General features: G+C 47.3%; 1 protein-coding gene across 1 annotated transcript in view; it reads right to left on the bottom strand.

Moving 5' to 3' along the window:
- Nucleotides 1-20,735, bottom strand: part of PSMB2 (proteasome 20S subunit beta 2) — a 179,540-nt gene that overhangs the window by 15,853 nt on the left and 142,952 nt on the right. The window contains exon 5 of the mRNA XM_085647983.1: nt 6,352-6,401. Within this exon, the coding sequence (XP_085504109.1) occupies nt 6,352-6,401 (50 nt within the window). The remainder of the gene's footprint in view (nt 1-6,351; nt 6,402-20,735) is intronic.

Here is a 20,735-nt window from a genome sequence, read left to right as displayed (position 1 = left end):
TTAAGCAGCTATAGGAAACATGGCAATGGCCCACAGCACTGCATATTTATTAGCATTCAAACAATAAGGGTGAGTTTTGAGGCAGTGGCGGGCAGAGTGCCAGATAGACTTCAGTTACCTGAACCCCTTACAGCCGGTGGCTGCAACCTAGGGACTGAAGTTCCCATTCAGGCTGAAGTGGAATGACCTGGAGGGAAACGGATTACCTGCAACACAAGGCTGGTGCTCCCAAAAAAGCTGGAAGGGCCAAGGCAAAGCTAGACATTTTGTCAAAGAAAGCCCCAGTTCCCTTACAGATCAGCCTCACTGACTTTTGGGATGTATGCTTCGCATAGCTCCCATTTTCTACTGCGCTGCACAGTGCTTTTTCAACTGGTACACCACTTGAAAGCACACAACAGGTTGTTCCTGAGCACAGACGAGGAGGTGATGGCCAGGCAAACTCAGAACTTGCCCCAAACCAAGTGCTTTAGCTGCAATCACATCCTTAAAGACTTTGCAGCGAGCACTGGTCCATGCATGCAAGCTGAGCGGGGCCACTGGCTTCTCAGGGCAGGTTAACAGAGTAGACTTTGGTACAGCACACCTACAGTTTCTCTGGGGCATAGCTTAGTCAGTGAGTTCGGGTGGTATGAACCCTCAAATTTCCCAAATAAAAAAAGCAGTGGGTAACAGGATGAATGTTTGAGATAACCAAGTTTCTGGATGGATTGTTCTCATGAGGAGTAGGGTCGGTATGGATTTGCATTAGATGGGCCTCATGGACTCATTTAGAGTTTGGCAAATAGCTACTTTGTTTCAATGGCGACGGAGCACCCCAGCTGCCAAACTCAAGGTCTGTCGGCCCACCCAATTTAGAGTCGGGTGGATCACAAGTTTTACACAGACGGTGTAAAATGTACTTTATAAATGCAAAACTTCCTTTGGTGGTCTGAGGTCTGACGGAGTAGGTGCCATCAGAAGTAAGACATCCGACCGTCAGCCCTATTTAGAGTGGGCAATCAGACAGCTTTTTATTTTACTGACTGTGACCACCAGGTTTATCTTGGTGGTGAGGGACAGTATTAAAAATAAATGACCCCCACACCATGGGGGAAATAAAAGACGTGCAGGCGTCATGTGTTTTTTTCATTTTTCAAAAACAATCTCCTGATTTAGGAGTTTATTTTGGAAAAATCAGTAAGTTTGGAAAAGTTTGACGGCTAGCAGTCATGTTTGACAAACCCATCCGTTAAACTTTTCCTACATTGATAGGAACCGTTATAACTGAAGTTTCTGCCAATGTTTAGAAATGTCCACCGGGTAGCAGACCTCACTAAATTCGGTGGGCAGAGTCAAAGCAGTGAAATCCTCAGTCACCCTGACTGCCTTTGCTCTGTCTGCTAAATACTATATTAGACAGTCTAGAGTGACACAGTGGACAAAAAACAATGGTTTGGAATGCTACACCAGTGGGACTGCCAGTGGTTAAGACTATTTGCAAGCATTCGTCCCACCACAGTTTGGGTGTTTGATTGCCAGTAGTTTGTCTGGAAACCTAAGACTGGTGTGACGTTCAAAGCTCACGACTGCCTATGTTTGCGGATTCTAAAGAGTAGCACATTTGAATATATTCAAGGAGTACACTTCTATGGGTGCGGATGTACTATTTTCTGGTAAAACGATCACTAAGGGACATATTTACAAAGATGCGCAGCACAACTAGCAAGGTTGCTGCACTGCATTGCTTCACCTGAAGAGAGCATAACTGAGCCATCTCTTCAAAGAAATGGCGCAGTTCTGTTCTCCTTTGGACTGGTGCACTTAAGCTGCCTTGCACCAATGCAGGCATCCTAACACCATGGTGATGGAAGTCTACATTACGGTCAGGATTGTTGTGCAGAAAGGAGTACCTTCCAGCACAAAAACTATACATGGAGGCGTTTTCCTCTTTGCACGCATCCTGCAAAATGCAGCACACATGCAAATAGGAAATGAGAAGAAATAACGATATTTCGCCTGCCACAAGTAGGCACACCATTCTGGTGCAAACCTATGTCACAATGTAAATCTTGATTTGAGTCAAAATCCATGGGTTAGTGCACAGGAGGGCTCATGCACTACTCATGGAACATATACTTGACGAAAAGTAAAACAATTGTAACAAAGAATAATGGTTCCTGTGGCCTATGTTTTTGGATATTTGATAGGTAGGAAGCCCAATGGCAAATATTTGTGTGGACGGTGAATGTCAGAAGGAGAATCAGCGGCATACACTAGATGTGGTTATCAAACAGACAATTTTGCTGAGTGATGATATTTTTCACAAAAAACGTACACATAAAAGTGTGCGGTGTCCAAAGTGAAATACAGTCTTACAAAAGGGAGGGGTGTTGGTGAGTGGTAAAAAGTTTTCTATGTAAAACATACGACCACAGTACAATATGTTTAGATAAACAGTCACTCCTCTAGTACAATGCTAAAACACTGTGAGGGTGGTTCCTTTGTAGAGTGTGTTGATGACATTTCGACCCCAGAGGTAATGAGGGGGTCTCATCATGACCTTATAGTATGGAACACCTGGAATAAAGTGATAAATGAGAATGATATGAACTGCCAAAACAGAAAAAAGAGGAAATTGTAGATGGCTCAGTTGGCGCCTGTTTGAAAAAGTAGGGCCACTGGACTGCCAATGTGATCAGTGGAAACACCAGGGAATTAATGTGGCTCAAGAATGGGGTGGGAGAGAGAAGGAAAAAGGATACTCTCAGTGGGGCCCGGCCGGGTACTGTTGGCAAGAAAGAGATAAGCAACAATTGATTATAGGTATTGCATTGGTCGAAGCCCCTGGAAATATACGGTTATCAAAGGTACCCACCCACGGTGAGGTGAGAGTGACAGTCCTAGTTGCTAGTGAGTTATAGTCCCTCCAATCGTGGTATGGGGTTGGTTATTTCCTATTCAGGAAAAAGAGGGCAGTGCCACCTTAGTGGTGAGGTATGAAAAGTCAACACTGGCAGCAGTCACCTGGATCAGATCTATACGGGGAGCAATACAGAGTGACCTTCTCTACCGCAATTGTGGTGGGTAGGCTGTATGGTGGGGGCTGGGAACAAACCACAAACATCTCTCATGGGTTAGGAGGTTGTTTGCTGCTTAATAGGAGTTAGACAAAACCACTGCCTCTGCACGATGTCATGAGACTGGAGTGTACTAGTATACAGTGATAAGGGCTCTAAAAGTGTAAAGTGCATAAGGGAAGGGGAAATGTGCAGATCTCTGGATTTGCCCGTAGTCTATCTGGGTCCACTGGCTATGTATTGTTGTCATTACTTAAGGGTTAATCTCCTTGTGATCCACTTGTGGACGCTGTACTGCGGATTATAATGCTGTAGGGCAAGAACGTCTTGCATAGGTGGTAAGGCAATTATTTAAGGTGCAATAGAGTTGCAGGATCAGAAAAGCGCAAACCTCTAGTCTAGGTGTGCCTTTTAGCATGAATAAACACCCCGGGGCAAAAATTTCCACCCGTGGTTACAACCGCCTTAAATTCGGCTCCCTCCATGTGAAGAGGTGACTGCCGTGTGGATGCCGACCTCCGTGTATGCCTTTTTGTAATAGAATACAGAACAAGTCATACTTTTCACCCCGTAGTAAATCCCTGCGATATAAGAGGCTCCCACCACGTGAGCAGAGTTGCCGTGTCCGAAACATGGCAACTCGGCTCACACGGGTAAGGTGCTTCAGTTCAGTGTAGATTTAAAATGTGGCCGCTACAAGTCACTCATTTCTCCACGCAGGGGGAGCTTCATATATCGCGGGGATTTACTACGGGTGACCCGTTCTGTATTCTATTACAAGAAGGCATACAGAGAGGTCGGCATCCACACGCCAGTCACTTCTTCACATGGAGAGAGACGAATTTAACGCAGTTGTAACCATGGGTGGGAATAAATGCCCCGGGGTGTGTATTCATGCTAAAAGGCACACATAGAGGTTTACGCTTTTCTGTTCGCGCACCTCTATTGCACCTTGAATAATTGCCTTACCACCTATGCAAGACGTTCTTGACCTACGGCATAATAATCAGCAATACAGCACCCACAAGTGGATCACTAACAGATTAACCCTTAAATCATGACAAATATTTATAGCCAGCGGGCCCACATAGACTACGGGCACATCTAGAGATCTGCACCCCCCCCCCCCCCCCCATGCACTGTACACTTTTAGAGCTCTTATCACTGTATACTAGTACACACCAGTGCAGATGCTGTGGTTTTGTCCAATTCCTTTTAAGCAGCAAACGACCACCTTACCCGTGAAAGATATTTGTGGTTTGTTTTTCCTCCCCCCCCCCCCCCCCCCAACCGTACAGCCTACCCACCACAATTGTGGTAGAGAAAGTCACTCTGTGTATTGCTCCCCGCATAGGTCTGATCCAGGTGACCGCTGCCCGTGTTGACTTTTTGTACCTCACGACTAAGGTGGCACTGCGCTCCTTTTCCCTGAATGGTAAATAACCAACCCCGTACCACGATTGAGGGACCATACCTCACTAGCAAGCAGGACTGTCACTCTCACCTCACCGTGGGTGACTACCTTTGATAACCATATATATCTAGGAGCTTCGACCAATGCAATACCTATAATCAATTGTTGCTTCTCTCTTTCTTACCAACCGTGCCTGGGCCCCCACTGTGAGTATCCTTTTTCCTTCTCTCTCCCACCCCAGTCTTGAGCCACATTAATTCCCTGGTGTTTGCACTGATCAGATTGGCAGTCCAGTGGCCCTATTCAGGTATTTTTCGAACGGGAGCTAACTGAGCCATCTACAATTTCCTTTTTTTTCCTGTTTTGGCAGTTCATGCCATTCTCCTTTATTACTTTATTCCAGGTGTTCCATACTATAAGGTCATGATTAGACCCCCTCATAACCTGTGGGGTCGAAACGTTGTTGACACACTCTACAAACGAACCTTTTAGCATTGTAATAGAGTACGGTTTATCTAAACATATTGTATTCTGGGTGTTTGTTTTACATATAAACCTTTTTACCACTCACCAACACCCCCTTCGTTTTGTAAGGTTCTATTTCACTTGGGTCACAGCGCACTTATATGTGCACGTTTTTTGGAGAAAAATATCATCACTCAGTAAATTGTCTGTTTGATAACCACATCTAGTTTATGACTGATTCTCTTTCTGACATTCACCGTCCACACAAATATTTGCCATTGGGCTTCCTACCTATCAAGTATCAACATACATAGGCCACAGGAGCCGTTGTTCTTTGTTACAATATTAATACCCTGGTTCCTTGTGAGAAGGGTAACTCTTGTTCCAGATGCAAAGTAAAACAAGGCACAGCATTGTGCTGTGTTACGTTTTCTTCCAAATTCACATTTGTGTGGTTCTGTAAATACCAAAAAGGATTTTGCATTGGGGTTGCGTCAAAAAGTGATGCAACCCAGACACAAAATCTTTCAAAATCTGGGCCTATGCAAATACAGTAAAGTTTGCATACAAATTCATGGGTGGATGCACGGGGATGTCCATGGAGCTCCTACCTGAAGCAAAATAACACAAGGCAGCACAATGTACTGCGCTGTGGTCCTTTTCTTGCAAAGCCACAAAATTAACATTTGTGCGCTTTGTAAATATTGAAAAGGATTATGCACCAAAAAAGTGACGCAACCCAGACACAAACTCTCTCTAAATTTGGGTTTAAATATATTTAAGATCCTATCTCAAAAAAAGAACAAGTTAAAACCTCTTTGTGAAATAAAGATGGAAAAAATCGACAGATATAGCAGGTCCAACTCGGTCCCCCAGACCAAACTACCAAGCCATGAATTTATTTATTTCGGCGGGATAGGGGAGGGTGGGTGTTGCCACACCCCAAACAACTTCCTCCCCCTGAAGCTACGCCCCTACAGTTACTACTTTTCCAAAGGCACCACCAGTTTCCTTTCATGCCTGCATTATTGGTCCAACAGTGCCCTCCAGAGAGAGCATACATTCCTGGAAGAATGTCTGTCGGTAGTCCTTATTACCTCCTCAGGGTGACAGACGCACTAAGCTTAACTTCCCTGAAGCAGAATATGGTTAAACAAGTAGAAGAAATCCAATATAGTCAATTTGCCTTTTCATGCATTTAAAGAGACCCGATTCAGGCGGGAGACTCAGGATTTTGGACTCCAAATTGCCTTATTTTGTCGGTCTCCCGTCTGAAATTGCCTCTTTTCAATAGAATTCAATGAGAGAAATACATTAATGCCGGGTTTTTTTTTCTTTCCTCTTTACCCCTCAAAATGCTGGCATGTATTCTGTTAACAACATCAGTAAAAGTGAAGGTTCTCGAAGACCCACCTCCTCAACACACTTTCTCAGCAGCTCAACCGCTTCCTCTCGCGTGAGATCTGCAAAACAAGAAGTGAAAAATGAGATATAATGACACCTTCAACACAGACAACAATTTTTGCTTAATTGAAACGACTCAGCCGAGAACCACCTCCACCACCCCTTCCCAGTCCTCGATTTACAGCTTGCAGAAAATGCGTTCCATATGCACCCAAGACGTCTGGGAGCGCGGCCCTCCCGCTTATAACGAGCCGTCGAGAATCGATTGGACACAGTGGGCGAAGGCATGACGGAATGTTCGCCGCCCCTCTGGCCGCGGACGGGCCCTCGCGCCGCGGTCCAGCCAGCTCCAGCCCGGACTTTATTAAGGACTCCCAATCGACTCCATCTGCCCCGGGGGCGCCTGCAGCCGGTGAATGGGAAGGTGGTAGAAGGCGGGGCGCGCGCGACGGAACGAGGATCCATATGGAGGGGTGGCACGGGGAGATTTGATTCACACGGGTTCCCCGCGGGGCGCTCGCTTTAATAATGGGAAGGCACGCGCGAGGTGCTGCTCCGTTCTCACACGTTGAAATAAAAGAAACCCCCTGAATAGCGACTGCGTACTGTGACAGCATATTGAGCGCATTTGGCGTGGCGCAGGGGAGGGGTGGGTGACGAGACACCGCTGCTCTCAATGGATACACCATTGACGAAACAAACAGAGGGAGTCATGCTAATCGTTTTGCGGGCTCAACCTGCTTCATTTAGTCTATGATATTCATAGAAAATGTGTGTGCCTGTGAGATGGGCCTGTAGTACCAAACCATTCACTTTTAAGACAGGTGTCATTCGCAGCGACGTAGCAAGGTTGCCATGGCCCCAACAGCAAGTATGGAATATGGGCCGCTGTGTCCGGGGTTGGTAGGAAAAACAGCTAAAGTTTTGCGCGAATAATCTGTGCGCTGAGGTCTTAGGTGATACTGCAAATGGATGGATGCTCGCTCAGCTGCAGAGTGCTCGCGGACTCGCCCAAGCTTCCTGACCGGGTGAGATGCTAAGGCGGGTGCAGTAGCAGCAAAGAGGGCTAACAAGCGTTTACGAGCCTCTCAACAAGGATTAACGAGTAAGCAACTCTCTCTACACCAGGGCACCTTGGAGACAAGTGCATATGGAGCCTGATGGGTTAGCAGAAGGCCTGTGCCTAAAAATAGCGGTCTTAGTAGAATACCTTTTCAAAAGATAATACTGGGTTAAGACAAATATTACATATTTCCTACCTTTGGACAGTAATGTTTATGGCGTTTTAACCTTTTTAGGATTTCTCTGAGGAACTTTACTTTAACCTGTGAACAGGAGCATCCACACTGTGGAAATAGAACGTCTGTATGTGTTGTACGGCTTATGTTCAGGCTTAGGTGTTGCCAGGTACAGGTCACTAAAATAACACTGCGGCTGCTGACAGTCTACGCCAATTACAACACTTAAGCTACGAGATGCCCATACACAAAATAAACAAATCAGGTAGGCCCATAATTTTATAAGACCAAAACAAAGTTCAAGTCTAAAATGCTGGAAATGGGGAGTAAATAAGCATTAGTCTCGACCAGTATGAAGAGTAATGGGGAAAGTGCTAAAAAAAATGACCAAATATTTTACCTTGAATTTACATTTTTGGATCCAGCACGAGGCCGATTGCCACCAGACAGATGGGCATGTCCACAGCGTTGGATTTGTTAAACAACAATCCCAACGGAAGCCCTTTGTTTAGCAGTGACCTAACATGAAGCCACAATCTCCATATATAAGTAAAAGACCTGGCCGCTAGCCTTGAAGAAAGTGAGTTACTTACCTGTAACTGCCGTTCTCCAGTATTGGTATCTTTCTAGGTCCTTTAATTGAAAAGAAGGATCAAACTTCAAACCTTAACCAATCAGATGATAGCACCCCCTAGAACACTCCCAAGAGAGGCTGTTTCCCTCAGATTTTCAAGCAGCAGTGGGAATAAATAATCTTGAGCTATATGGGGAGCCTCTCAGGGTAGGCAGGTGGGTCGCATGTGAATCTATGAAAGAAACCAACACTGGAGAGCTGCAGTCACAGGTAAGTAATTCATTTTCCTCTCCAGTATTGGACCTGTCAGACTGACATCCTTAAATCAGAATAGCAAGCTTTTTTTTAATTAAACATTTTTAAGAGAAATACCCACTGTGGATGGTGGGTAACAGTTTAATATTGAATATGCTACTTACCAGTATGCATCTGTTCTTGGCATGTAGGGCTGCTGACATTCATATCTGTGCATAGATCGCCGCCTAGTGTTGGGTCCGGATGTTTGCACGTTGTTGTCCTGGAAGAGTCTTCGAAGTATCCTTGGATAGGTGACTCCTCCCCTGGACTACAGTGCGCATGGGCATCCTCTCCATCCTCAGATTGTTTTTCGCCATTGTGGCAGTGATGGAGTAGATACAGAAAGTGATGACCATGCTTGCAGTAATTCTGAGAGCTGCAGCTGCGACAGGCGCCGGGGAGGAGGGAGGGCGATATGAATGTCAGCAGCCCTACATGCCAAGAACAGATGCATACTGGTAAGTAGCATATTCAGTTCGAGGCATGTGGGCTGCTGAATTCATATCTGTGCATAGAATACATAGCAGTGCCCTCTATTAGCGGCGGCTACCCGTGCCAGCTGCAGCGGTCTGAAAAAGTGTCTTGAGAACAGCCTGTCCTACAGCTGCCTGCTGTTTTGACTGCACATCTACACAATAGTGTTTTGTAAATGTGTGTGTAGTGGACCATGTGGCTGCTCTGCATATATCATGCAGGGGAATATTTCCTAGGAAGGCCATGGAAGCCCCCAACTTACGTGTTGAGTGGGCTCGTGGTGGAATAGTTAATGTGCGTTTTGCCTTTTGATAACAGATTTGAATACACTTAACTATCCATCTGGCTATCCCTGCTTTGGAGATGGCGTTACCTTTGTGGTGTGGGGCAAAGGCAACGAACAGTTGTTTTGTCTTCCTGAATGGTTTAGTCCTGTCGATGTAGTACATGAGGGCCCTCCGTACATCTAGTGTATGTAGTGCCCTTTCTGCAACAGTTTGTGGGTTTTGGAAGAAAACGGGCAGTTCAATAGTCTTATTCATGTGGAACTGCGATATTACCTTGGGCATGAATTTGGGGTTGGTACGTAGTACGACCCTGTTGGCGTGAACCTGAATAAATGGCTCTTGAACGGTTAGTGCCTGGAGTTCACTAACTCTTCTTAGGGAAGTGATCGCTACTAGGAAGGCCACTTTCCAGGTAAGGAATTGAATCTCGCAGGAGTGTAGAGGTTCAAAGGGTGGACCCATCAGGCGTGTGAGGACCAAGTTGAGGTTCCACATTGGAGCCGGTGGGTGACTAGGTGGAATGACTCGTTTGAGCCCTTCCAAGAATGCTTTGATGGCAGGCACTCTGAATAGAGAGAGGTGCTGCCTGGTTTGCAGATAGGCTGATATTGCGGTCAAATGGACACGTATAGAGGTGTACGCCAGATTGCATCGGTATAGGTGTAAGAGGTAACAGATGATGTTGTGGATGGATGCGTCCAGCGGGTTGATGTCATTATTACCGCAATAAATGACGAACCTTTTCCATTTGGCTGCATAGCAAGCCCTGGTAGTGGGTCTCCTGGCCTCCTTGATGATGTCCATACAGTCAGGTGGCAGGTTGAGATAGCCAAACTCTAGGACTTCAGGAGCCAGATCGCCAGGTTCAGCTGTTGCGGATCTGGGTGCTGAACCTCTCCATGGTTCTGCGTCAAATGCGCGGGTTTGATCCGCAGCCTTTGATGCGGCACCACGGAAAGTTCGAGGAAGGTGGTGTACCACGGCTGGCGTGCCCACGTGGGAGCAACTAGGACGAGTGTCAGGGAGTGTTGTCGTAGTTTGCGAGCCACCAGCGGTGTCAGCGGCGCTGGGGGAAAAGCGTACGCAAATCTGCCGGACCAGTTCATCCATATCGCATTGCCCTGCGACTGCGGATGTGGGAATCTGGCGGCGAAGCTTTGGCATTTTGCGTTTTCGCTTGTCGCGAATAGGTCTATCTCTGGATGACCCCACTGCTGGAAGTACGGTTGGAGTACTGATGGGTGTAACTCCCACTCGTGCATCTGGTGGCTGTGTCTGCTGAGCAGATCCGCCATCTGGTTGTCCTTGCCAGGGAGGTGTTCCGCCATGAGGAAGATGTTCCTCTGAATGGCCCACTTCCACATGCTCTGAGCCAGATGAGACAACTGTGGAGAGTGTGTTCCTCCCTGCTTCTGTATGTAGTACATGGCAGTCATGTTGTCCGTCCGGATCAACACGACTTTGTTGCACAGATGTACTTTGAATGCCTTCATGGCCAGGAAGATTGCCATCAGTTCCAGAAGGTTGATGTGCATCTTCTTCTGTTGTGTCGTCCATAGTCCCTGCACTGTGTAGTGGAGTACATGAGCTCCCCATCCCTGGAGAGACGCGTCCGCTGTCAGTACTATTTGCGGAACAGGCTCTTGGAACGGTCGGCCCTTGCAAAGGTTTTGTGGATTCCACCAATGCAGAGAGTTGTATGCCCGACCGCTCACCAACACTAGGTCTTTCAACTGTCCTTGAGCCTGATTCCACTGACGTGCTAGGCACTCCTGAAGTGGGCGCATATGTAACCTCGCGTGCGGGACTATGAAGATGCAGGAGGCCATCATGCCTATCAACTGCATAAACACTCGCGCTGGAAGCGAGTGATTGGGTTTGAACTTTGAGATCAGCAGTTGTATGCTGTTGATCCTCACTAAATTTGGCTGAGCTGTGGCCGCCAGAGTGTCTATAGTCGCACCTAGGTACTGTTGTACGTGTGCGGGCTGGAGATGGGACTTTGGGTAATTTAGTGAGAATCCCAGACTGTGAAGAAGGCGAATGGTGCGGGACATGTGGCTTGCACATTGCTGGGCTGACTTCGCTTGAACGAGCCAGTCGTCTAGGTAGGGGTAGACGTGTATATGCTGCCTCCGTAAATGTGCTGCCACCGTAGCTAGGCACTTCGTGAAAACCCTGGGCGCTGTTGTCACGCCGAAGGGAAGGACTTTGAACTGATAGTGCTGCCCCTGAACAGTGAACCTGAGGTATTTTTTGTGTGAGGGGTGGATGGGTATGTGAAAGTACGCATCCTTGAGGTCCAGTGAGGCTAGGAAGTCTCCCTGCTTGAGAAGCGGAAGGACTTGCTGCAGGGTGAGCATGTGAAAGTGTTCTGAAAGAATGTACTGGTTCAGGGGTCTCAGGTCTAATATAGGCCTGAGCGACCCGTCCTTCTTTGGAATTAAAAAGTAGAGGGAGTAAACCCCCGTACCCTGCTCGTGGATGGGGACGACCTCTATAGCGCCTTTTAGAAGCATACTTTGCACCTCTTGCTGTAAGAGCGTTAAGTGCTCTGAGGACATAGGACGGTTTCTTGGTGGTATTGTGGGTGGAGTGGAGGTTAACTCCAGACAGTAACCGTATTTCACAATATCTTTGACCCACCTGTCCGTGGTGATGGAGTTCCACGTGGACAGGAACCTTTGTAGTCTTCCCCCGACAGGTGTTATGTGGTCGGGAGGAAGGGAGAGGGCGTCACTGCTTGTTCTTGGGGGAGGACCTGGTGTTGCCGTAGCCACGTCCTCTGCCCTTTGTACTGGAGCCACGATATCCACCCCGGGTGTTTTTATCGTAGGTGGTCTGTGTATTGCCTTTGTTATACGTTTGTTGTGACCCCTGTCCTCTACCTGCCCCCTTGTTTCCGGGGCGACGAAAGGAGCCGCTCCGAAAGGACTGAGTTTGGAGGGCGCCCATGGACTTTGCAGTGTCCGTGTCCTTTTTTATCTTTTCGAGGGTGGTGTCAACCTCTGGGCCGAATAAATAGTCGGGGTTGACGGGCTGGTTCAGTATGTTGTTTTGTACCTCAGGCTTGAATCCTGAGATTCGTAGCCAGGCATGTCGTCGCAGCATGACGCTTGTGTTTATGGCCCTGGCAGCCGTGTCTGCAGCATCTAGTGCACATTTGATGGAAGCATTTGTGAGTAGCTGTCCCTCTCTGATAAGAATTTCTGCACCTTCTTTGAACTGGTCAGGGAGATGTTGGAGTAGTTGCTCCAATGTGTCATAGTGCGCTCTATCGTAGCGAGCGAGGAGCGCTTGAGTGTTGGCTATGCGCCATATGTTGGCAGCCTGGGCGGCAACTCGCTTGCCGGAGGTCTCTAGCACCTTGGACTCTTTGTCCGGGGGAGGAGCGTCACCTGTCGTTTGCGAGTGTGCCCTCTTGCGAGCATTCGCTACGACGATGGAGTCGAGTGGTAATTGTCCTTTGATGTAAGTAGGATCCCCAGGTGCTGATCTGTATTTTTTATCAATCCTGGGGTTTATCACTCGTGCCCTGGTGGGTTCCTTGAAAATGTCCTTAGCTGGTTTGAGGACCCCCTTCAGCATTGGCAGAGTTTTTACATGTCTTTCTGAGGATGCAAAAGTGTCCATTAGAAAATCATCCTCGATGGTATCGGAGTGAAGCTGTACCCCATGGTTATTTGCAGCACGTTCAATAGGAGCGTTGAACGCCGCAGTATCCTCCGTGGGAGATGTTTTTGCCCCATAGAGTTGTTGGTCCTGTGTATCGAGAGGTGCACTGGGGTCTGCAGGGTCGCCCCAAGTTTGATCAGGGTCCTGCTGGTCATCAGGGTCTGTGTCTACATGGTAGGGTGCTTGGTCATCCATGTAGTCCTCCAATGCATCCGTGTCGGAGCGTGTGGGGGAGAACCGGTGTGGATCCTGGTAGGAGGAATGGAACGGTTCATAAAGGAGAGGTTCAGATTCCACAGGCAGCTTCCTTTTTAGTGGGATCCTGAAAGGGCCCAATGGCGGTTCCGAAGTTATTCTTCGGTCGTGGAGAATCATCCTGCCAGTGTCGGCGTCGATGACACGTGACGGAGACGTCTCGTCCGGTGGAACCGGAGTCTGGGTAACCCGTGTCCTGAGTTGGAACATCTTCGGGATTGTTGACGGAGGCAAGCCGAAGGTAATGTTGGCTGGCCCCGTAGAGGTTGCTGGAGCTCCGATCGGGCCGGAACCCGACGGGTCTTTGAGGGCCGCCGTGGTTTTGTTGCTTTGCGTCGCAGCAGGCCGCACTTGGGGCGTCTTTGAGGCTTTGGCACCGGGCAGGTTCGTAGAGCCGGGCGTGGATTTTTTCGGTGCCGGCGGGTCCTCGAGTCGAGGTGTGGAGATCACCGTCGACGTCCTCGATACGTGAGGCATCGGCGTCGTCGAGGGAGCGACGCGAGGCGAAGCAGGCGGTATTGCCCCCGTTGTCGTTGGCGTCGGTGGCCGAGTAGGTTTCTCGGTGCCGATGGCCTTTTTCCGTTTGTCGACTCCGATGTCGCCCGATTCCAGTTCGGCACCGAAGTCCCTCTTGGTGCGGTCGGTGCCGACGCGTTGCGCTGGCGTGGAAGGCCTCGATCCGACCAGCGCCACTTTCAGTTTCGGTTTCGTATGAACCGGAGCAGCTTTCGGTTTCGGTTTTGTGGTAGGGAAACCAGCTGGCTTATGCAGCAATGGCTGCCGCTGAACGTCCGAGGCCGGGCCCGAAGAACTACGGGATGGGTCTCGGGTAAGGCCCGAAGGCGATCCCTCGACCGGAGCCAAAGGCTGAGGCGCTGGTGTTTCTTCGGTTTGAACAGGTAGGCCTTGTTCATCATTGGAGCTACTCTCTTCGGCCCCTAAGGCCTCCTCGTCGTCTCCTACCTCGGTGTCGTCTTCACCTCTGTGGAAGAGTGACTCGTCGCCCTCGTCCGATCCGGGGTCGTGTTCGGAAACGGGACTGGAGGGTATGACTTCTAATTCTTCGACGTCGGCCTCGTCGAAGATGTCTGTTGGGGCCGGTGCCGCGTGCCGCGCCTCGAGTCTCGCCGCTCTTCGGTTCCTTAGAGTCTTCTTGGAACGGAACCGGGCACAGGCCATGCATGTCGATTCGTCGTGGTCCGGCGAAAGGCATTTGTTGCACACCGGATGGACGTCGATGTGTGGGTACTTCGCATTGCATACCGGACACCTTTTGAATGGCGTCCTGGATTCCATCGTCGAAGTAGTCGATGGACAGGGAAATGCGAAAGAAGTCGGTGCTGAAAGTTAGTAAACTAACAAAATGCTATCGAAACCCGATCGATAAACAGTACCGACGCGAACTAAAGGCCTTTTGGCCTCGACCAAAGATTTTCCTAACTTGAGCTAAGATAGCACATCCGAACCCAATGGCGGAAAAAAACAATCTGAGGATGGAGAGGATGCCCATGCGCACTGTAGTCCAGGGGAGGAGTCACCTATCCAAGGATACTTCGAAGACTCTTCCAGGACAACAACGTGCAAACATCCGGACCCAACACTAGGCGGCGATCTATGCACAGATATGAATTCAGCAGCCCACATGCCTCGAACATAAATATATCAATAGTCAATATATGATAAGTAAACATGTTGTATACTGCATTGTAAGAGGATAAATGTAAGTATAAATAAATATAAGTATACATATCTATATCAATGAAATCTATAAATACATAGAAAGAGCGATGTATCTGTAAATAACCATAACTAAGTACATATAGGAACAGAGACTCACCTTATTGGAACAGATGTCTCGACACTGCCTGTCAAACAGCGGCATCACTCCGCTGTGCCGTTTCTACTAAGTAATGCTGCATGAAAGTATGGGTACTTTTACATGTCACAGCATGGCATATTTTCTCCAGCCTGGAAACAGGGAAGCCATAGTGGACACTGCGCCCTCGTCGAGCGCGCCTTTGCCGTGAGTGGTTTACTTTAGAGTGGCAAAACGATGGTGGCAGAGATCCACCTTGCAATGGTGGCCTTTGTAACCAAAGTACCCTGTCAAGTTTGCCCATAGGTTACTAACAGTTGGTCAGTTTTCCAAAGATGCTTAATACGATGCAAATCACATTTTAGGCAACTATTAGTGTCAAGTGTATGGAGAAATCTCTCTGCTGGGGATGTCGGATTTAGTAAAAGTTCTTAGTATAATAGGATTGTTGAGATGGAATTGAGACAGAACTTTGGGAATTTATTTTTGATTTGTTCTAAGGAGAACATAGTCCTCAATGAAACAAAAGAAGGAATCTTCTGTTGTGAAAGCCTGTATTTCGCTTACTCTTCTAGCTGAAGTGAATGGCAACAGTAAAGCTACCTTCCATGTGAGAAACATGAGATCTGCTCAGTGAATTGGTTCAAACTAAGGTTTCATACGCTGAGAGAGGACTACATGGAGATGTCATTCTGTGGAGGAGCCTGTACTGAATGGAAAGCTCAGAACAACCCCTTCATGAATTGTTTGATCATTTGTGTAGAGCAGATTGGGAAGAGAGTCTATATCTTGATATCTCAGTAAGATGCACCATGGAGGCATACACCAAACCTGATCGAGCAAGAGAAAGGAGGTAAGGCAGAATCTGTTCAGGTGATGCCTATAAAGGATGCAGGCCGACTTGACACCATAGACCGAACCGTTTCCATTTCAATTTGTAGGTCTTGATGGTGGCTTCCGCTTTTGCTAGAATCTCCGTACATTCCTGAGGGATATTTAAATAACTGAATTCATTGAATGCAGGAGCCATGCACATAAGTGGAGAGAGGCTGGGTCCAGGTGCAGAACTTGGGAGCAATCAGATGAGGCAACAGCATTCCACTCATTTTGCTGAGGGCCTTCGTATTAGTGGGAAAGGGAAAAAGCGTATGCATAGATTCCGGACCATCTGATCAAAAATTAATTCCCCCACGACCCTGGGAGCGGGTATCGAGTGGCGTAGAATTGGCATTTGGTGTTCTCGTTGGTTGTGAAGAGCTCTAGTGCTGGCCACCCCGATAATGAGATTATTTTGTTCAGTTTCGACTGATTCAATTCCCACTCAGACATCTGTCCTTGGCTCTGCTGAGTGTGTCTGCCAAGGTGTTGCTTGTGCTGGATACGTGCTCGGCTCTCAGAGAAATGTTGCAAATTGTGATCCAGCTCCAGAGCACTTGGGCTTCCTGGGAAAGTACTAGGGATCTTGTGCCCTCTTGCTTGTTGACATAATGCATGCTGATTGTATTGTCAGTACGTACCAGCACGGAGGACCCTGCTATCCTTGGCAGGAATGCTTGCAAGGTAAGAAAGATTGCTTTTAGCTCTAGATAGTTAATATGCAGTGTTTTCTGAAGCACCGCCCACTTCCCTTGGATTTGTAGGTCTTGGTGATGACCGCCCCAGCTTTCCATGGAGGCATCTTTAGTTATGGTGAAGTCAGGAATTTGTGGCAAAAACATCAGGCCACTGGAGAGACTAGAGATCTGGGACTACCACGTTAGTGCCTCCACTACTGGTGGGGTGATGTTGATGAGGTCGAAGGATCTTTCTGTCTGGATCAACAGTTTTTAAAGTTCCTCTTATAACGACTCATTTTCAGGCATGCAAGAGGGACCAGATTTATTGCAGAGGACATCATTCCCATCAGCGACTTGTACATCATACTGAAATGCACTTTCTTCTGGAAAGTTTGCCTGCCAGATGTGCTAGCCTTTGTGTTCTGTCCTCCGAGAGAAAAAGCTTTGTTGTGGATGCATTGATGTTCGAGCCCAGAAACCGTATCCTCTGTTTCGGAGTAGTTGTTGACTTTTGATGCTAGACAGAGAAAGACAGCTTGCAAAAGACAGTGAGCCAAGCTTTTGTGGCTTTGGATACTAGTGATGGTGATGGAGCTTTGAGCAGCCAGTCTTCCAAATAGGGAAATACCTTATGACCTTGCTTTCAGAGTGTGGCTGTTACTGGAGCAAGGCATTTAGTAAAAATACGGGCAGGTGACATGAGGCCGAATGGGAGGACTTTGAACTGGTAATAGGTATCGGCTTCGGTAAAACAAAGATATTTGCTGTGTTTGGGATTTATGGCAATAGAGAAAGTATGCATCATGTAAGTCCAGAGATGTCATATAATCTCCTTGGCTTAGGAGATGCAGGATATCGGAGAGGATGACCATACAGAATACTTCCTGAGGTCTACCTTGGGTCTCAATTCCACAGATTTCTTTTTGATTAAGAAAAAACAGGTGTAAAAACCCACATCCTTCTGGGTGAAAGGAACTTTTTTGATTGCTCCCTTGGCGAGCATGAGAAGGGCTTCTTTCTTGAGTATGGGAAGACAAGGGGAGTGCGCTCCCCATGGCGGATTGTGTTGGGTGGTCTTTGGATGAACTCCAGGGTATGGAGACAGGTGACAAGGTTCAATACCCATCTGTGAGGTGATCTGATGCCAATGGTGGAGATAATTTGTAATGTTTTCACCCACGGGATGGGAGGAATTGGAAGAAGCCGGTCCCCAATTTAGGTCACTGTTTATGACCTGTATCTTGACTCTGAGGGGTGTTCCTCTGTCGTGGTCCTTGTTTTGTATATGCGTCCGCGGGTGGCGGACGGTATGGCTGCTGTTGATCAGGAACTCTGTACTGGGGAAGAAAAGGCCGATACTGTTGGGAGCATTGGTATCCTCCTCTGTAGGTTGAAACCTCTTCCACAATTCCCTCCAAAGGGAATCTTACCAAAAGGCAGTATACCAAGTGACCTGGCTGTGTCTATGTCCGTTTTGATGGCCAATACATCATCATCTATGTGCTTCCCAAATAGTGACTCTCCATCGTATGCCATATCGAGAATTTTTGCATGGACTTCTGGTCTCAATGTGGTCACTTTTAGCCAGCCCTGTCCCCTTAAGGCTGCTGCACCTGCGGAAACCAGTGGATGCTATGTCCATTGCGCAGTCTATGATCTTTGCTGATGTGTGCTCACCCTCCCTATTGTAGGATTTTCCATGCCTCGGATTTTCAATCTTCAGGCACTAGGTCAATGAGGTCCCCAATGTCTGACCACATCTGCCTATCATAGCGGCCGAGGATTGCTAGTGATTTGGCTGCACAAACTGTGATAGCAGACATGTCGGAGAACCTCTTACCTATATTGTCTAACTGCCTGCTCTCTTTATCTGGTGGCACGGATATAAGAGTGGAGGTGTTCTTAGAGTGGCGTTGTGCCACCTATGATATAATTGAGTCCGGTTTGGGATGTCCTGTGAGGCAGGAGGGAGAATCCTCTGGAGCCTTGTATTTTTTTTAATCGATACGAGGCAGTACTGCTGCCACCGTTGCCACACTCCTCATTATCTTGATGCCTTCCACCCATATATAACCTATGATGGGGACGGCTCTGACCGACTTTGACTGCTCCTTAAAATCATATACAAATCAGTTGGACTGGTTTACTGAGAACAGTCGGTGAAATCTTGTTGCAGCATGGTCTATTAAGTTATGAAAGCCTCCAATGTCCTCTGGAGGAGAGTCCGCTGGATGTGGTGGTAGAGGTGGTGGAGTGAGAGCTAGATAATCGTAACACACACAATGAGGAGTAGTATGTATGTATCTCTTCGAGAGAGGTGGCACGTACTTCGTGAAAAAATACTGCCCTCACTCACAAAACGGTGACATGCTTCATCATCGGGCTTGCTTACAATACACCCCTGCGCAGACAAACGCCTGGGGTGGAGCAAAAAGGAGGGGAAGACAATACAAACATATAAAAATAATAATAATATGGATAATGGATCCTTGGCTCACCGAAAGAAAAAGTGCAGTGAAGATTAAAAGTAGTTCAGTGGTATCTTTTGTAAATATTTTATTCCTAGATCCACTCACTAGGGTCAAAAACGTGAAGGATGAACAATTGTTACTTACCTGTAAACAGGTGGTTCTCCAGTATTGGTGTCTTTCATAGATTCACATGCTTGAATATTCCCCGTCGTCGGAGTGGGAGTCCCACGGTAAATAAAAATAGCAATATATATAGTCATAATATACATAAATAATCCCATAAATAGAGCTATGCAGGTGTAAAAACACCAAGAATGTACCTATATGAAATCTCCATAGGGATACATGGAGAGAGAAAAAAGACATTTGTAGTCTATCTCTGTCATTATCTTGGTCCAAACTACAGCCAATCAGGCGTCAGCACCTCTCCAGAACCTTCTCCTCAGAGTTCCTGACCTCAGATTTTCGTAGCACCAAAGTGTATGCATAGTTTATGAGGAGGAAAAAGCCTCTGAAGGGAGGAGGGAGGGTCGCATGTGAATCTATGAAAGACACCAATACTGGAGAACCACCTGTTTACAGGTAAGTAACAATTGTTCTTCTCCAGTATTGGGGTGTCTTTCATAGATTCACATGCTTGAATATGAATAGAAAGCAGTAACCATATTATTGTTTCCATAATGACATCAACGTGAGATCGTGATGATCATAACCTTCTTATAAAAACATCACATATATATATATAGATACATATATCTGTTGACATACAGCATGTATATAAATGCAATGAATAGTATTGAACAGTAAATGGAAACAATATGGAGGCGGGAGGAAGAGGCTCACCTTATTTAAAAAGATTGCGCAGCACTGCCTGTCCCACTGTAGCATCCTCCTCGCTTAAAGCCGCCAAGCAGTAGTGCTTAGTAAACGTGTGTCTGGTCGACCACGTAGCTGCTCTGCAGATGTGTTGCAAAGGTACTCCAGCAAATAAGGCGGTAGATGATGATACTGCCCTAGTGGAGTGTGCTCTCACTGAAGACTGCAGTGGTTTGTTTGCCTTTTGATGGCAGAAGACAATAGCCGTCGAAATCCAGCGTGCAATCGTCGGTTTAGTAACCCGACGTCCTTTATGACAGCATCCATACGCTATAAAAAGCTGATCGGATTTTCGAAACGAAGCTGTCCTGCTGATGTATAACTTTAAACATCGTTTCACATCCAAAGAATGCAACCTTTGCTCCGCAGGTGTCTGAGGATTAGCAAGGAAAGTCTTTAATATCACTGGCTCGTTAATATGAAAATCAGAAGGCACCTTGGGTAGGAATGATGGATTGGTACGCAACACTACAGCAACCGGTTTGAACTGCAGGAAAGGAGGTTTGATGGTAAAAGCATGGATGTCACTGACACGACGTGAAGACGTTAGTGCCAGAAGTAGGGCCACTTTCCAAGTTAGATATTTTAAGTCGGCCTTGTGAATGGGCTCGAACGGTGGTCTCATCAATTGCGCTAACACAATGTTAAGATGCCACAACGGAGGAGGGCGCCGAATTGGCGGAAATTTTCGAAATAAGCCTTTAAAAAATTGGCGGATTATTCTTGAGGAACAAAGGGAATTTGATCCATCCTGTCGGAAACGGGAAATCGCTGCTAGGAAAACCCGTAAGGATGCATGGGACAGTCCGGAACTAGCTAAGTGCAAGAAGAAAGGTAGTAATTGGTGTGCCGTGGAATGTATTGGGTGGATTCC

Source organism: Triturus cristatus, chromosome 3_2, assembly GCF_964204655.1.
Source record: "Triturus cristatus chromosome 3_2, aTriCri1.1, whole genome shotgun sequence".
Taxonomy (NCBI): domain Eukaryota; kingdom Metazoa; phylum Chordata; class Amphibia; order Caudata; family Salamandridae; genus Triturus; species Triturus cristatus.
This window is presented reverse-complemented; position numbering and strand designations above follow the sequence as displayed.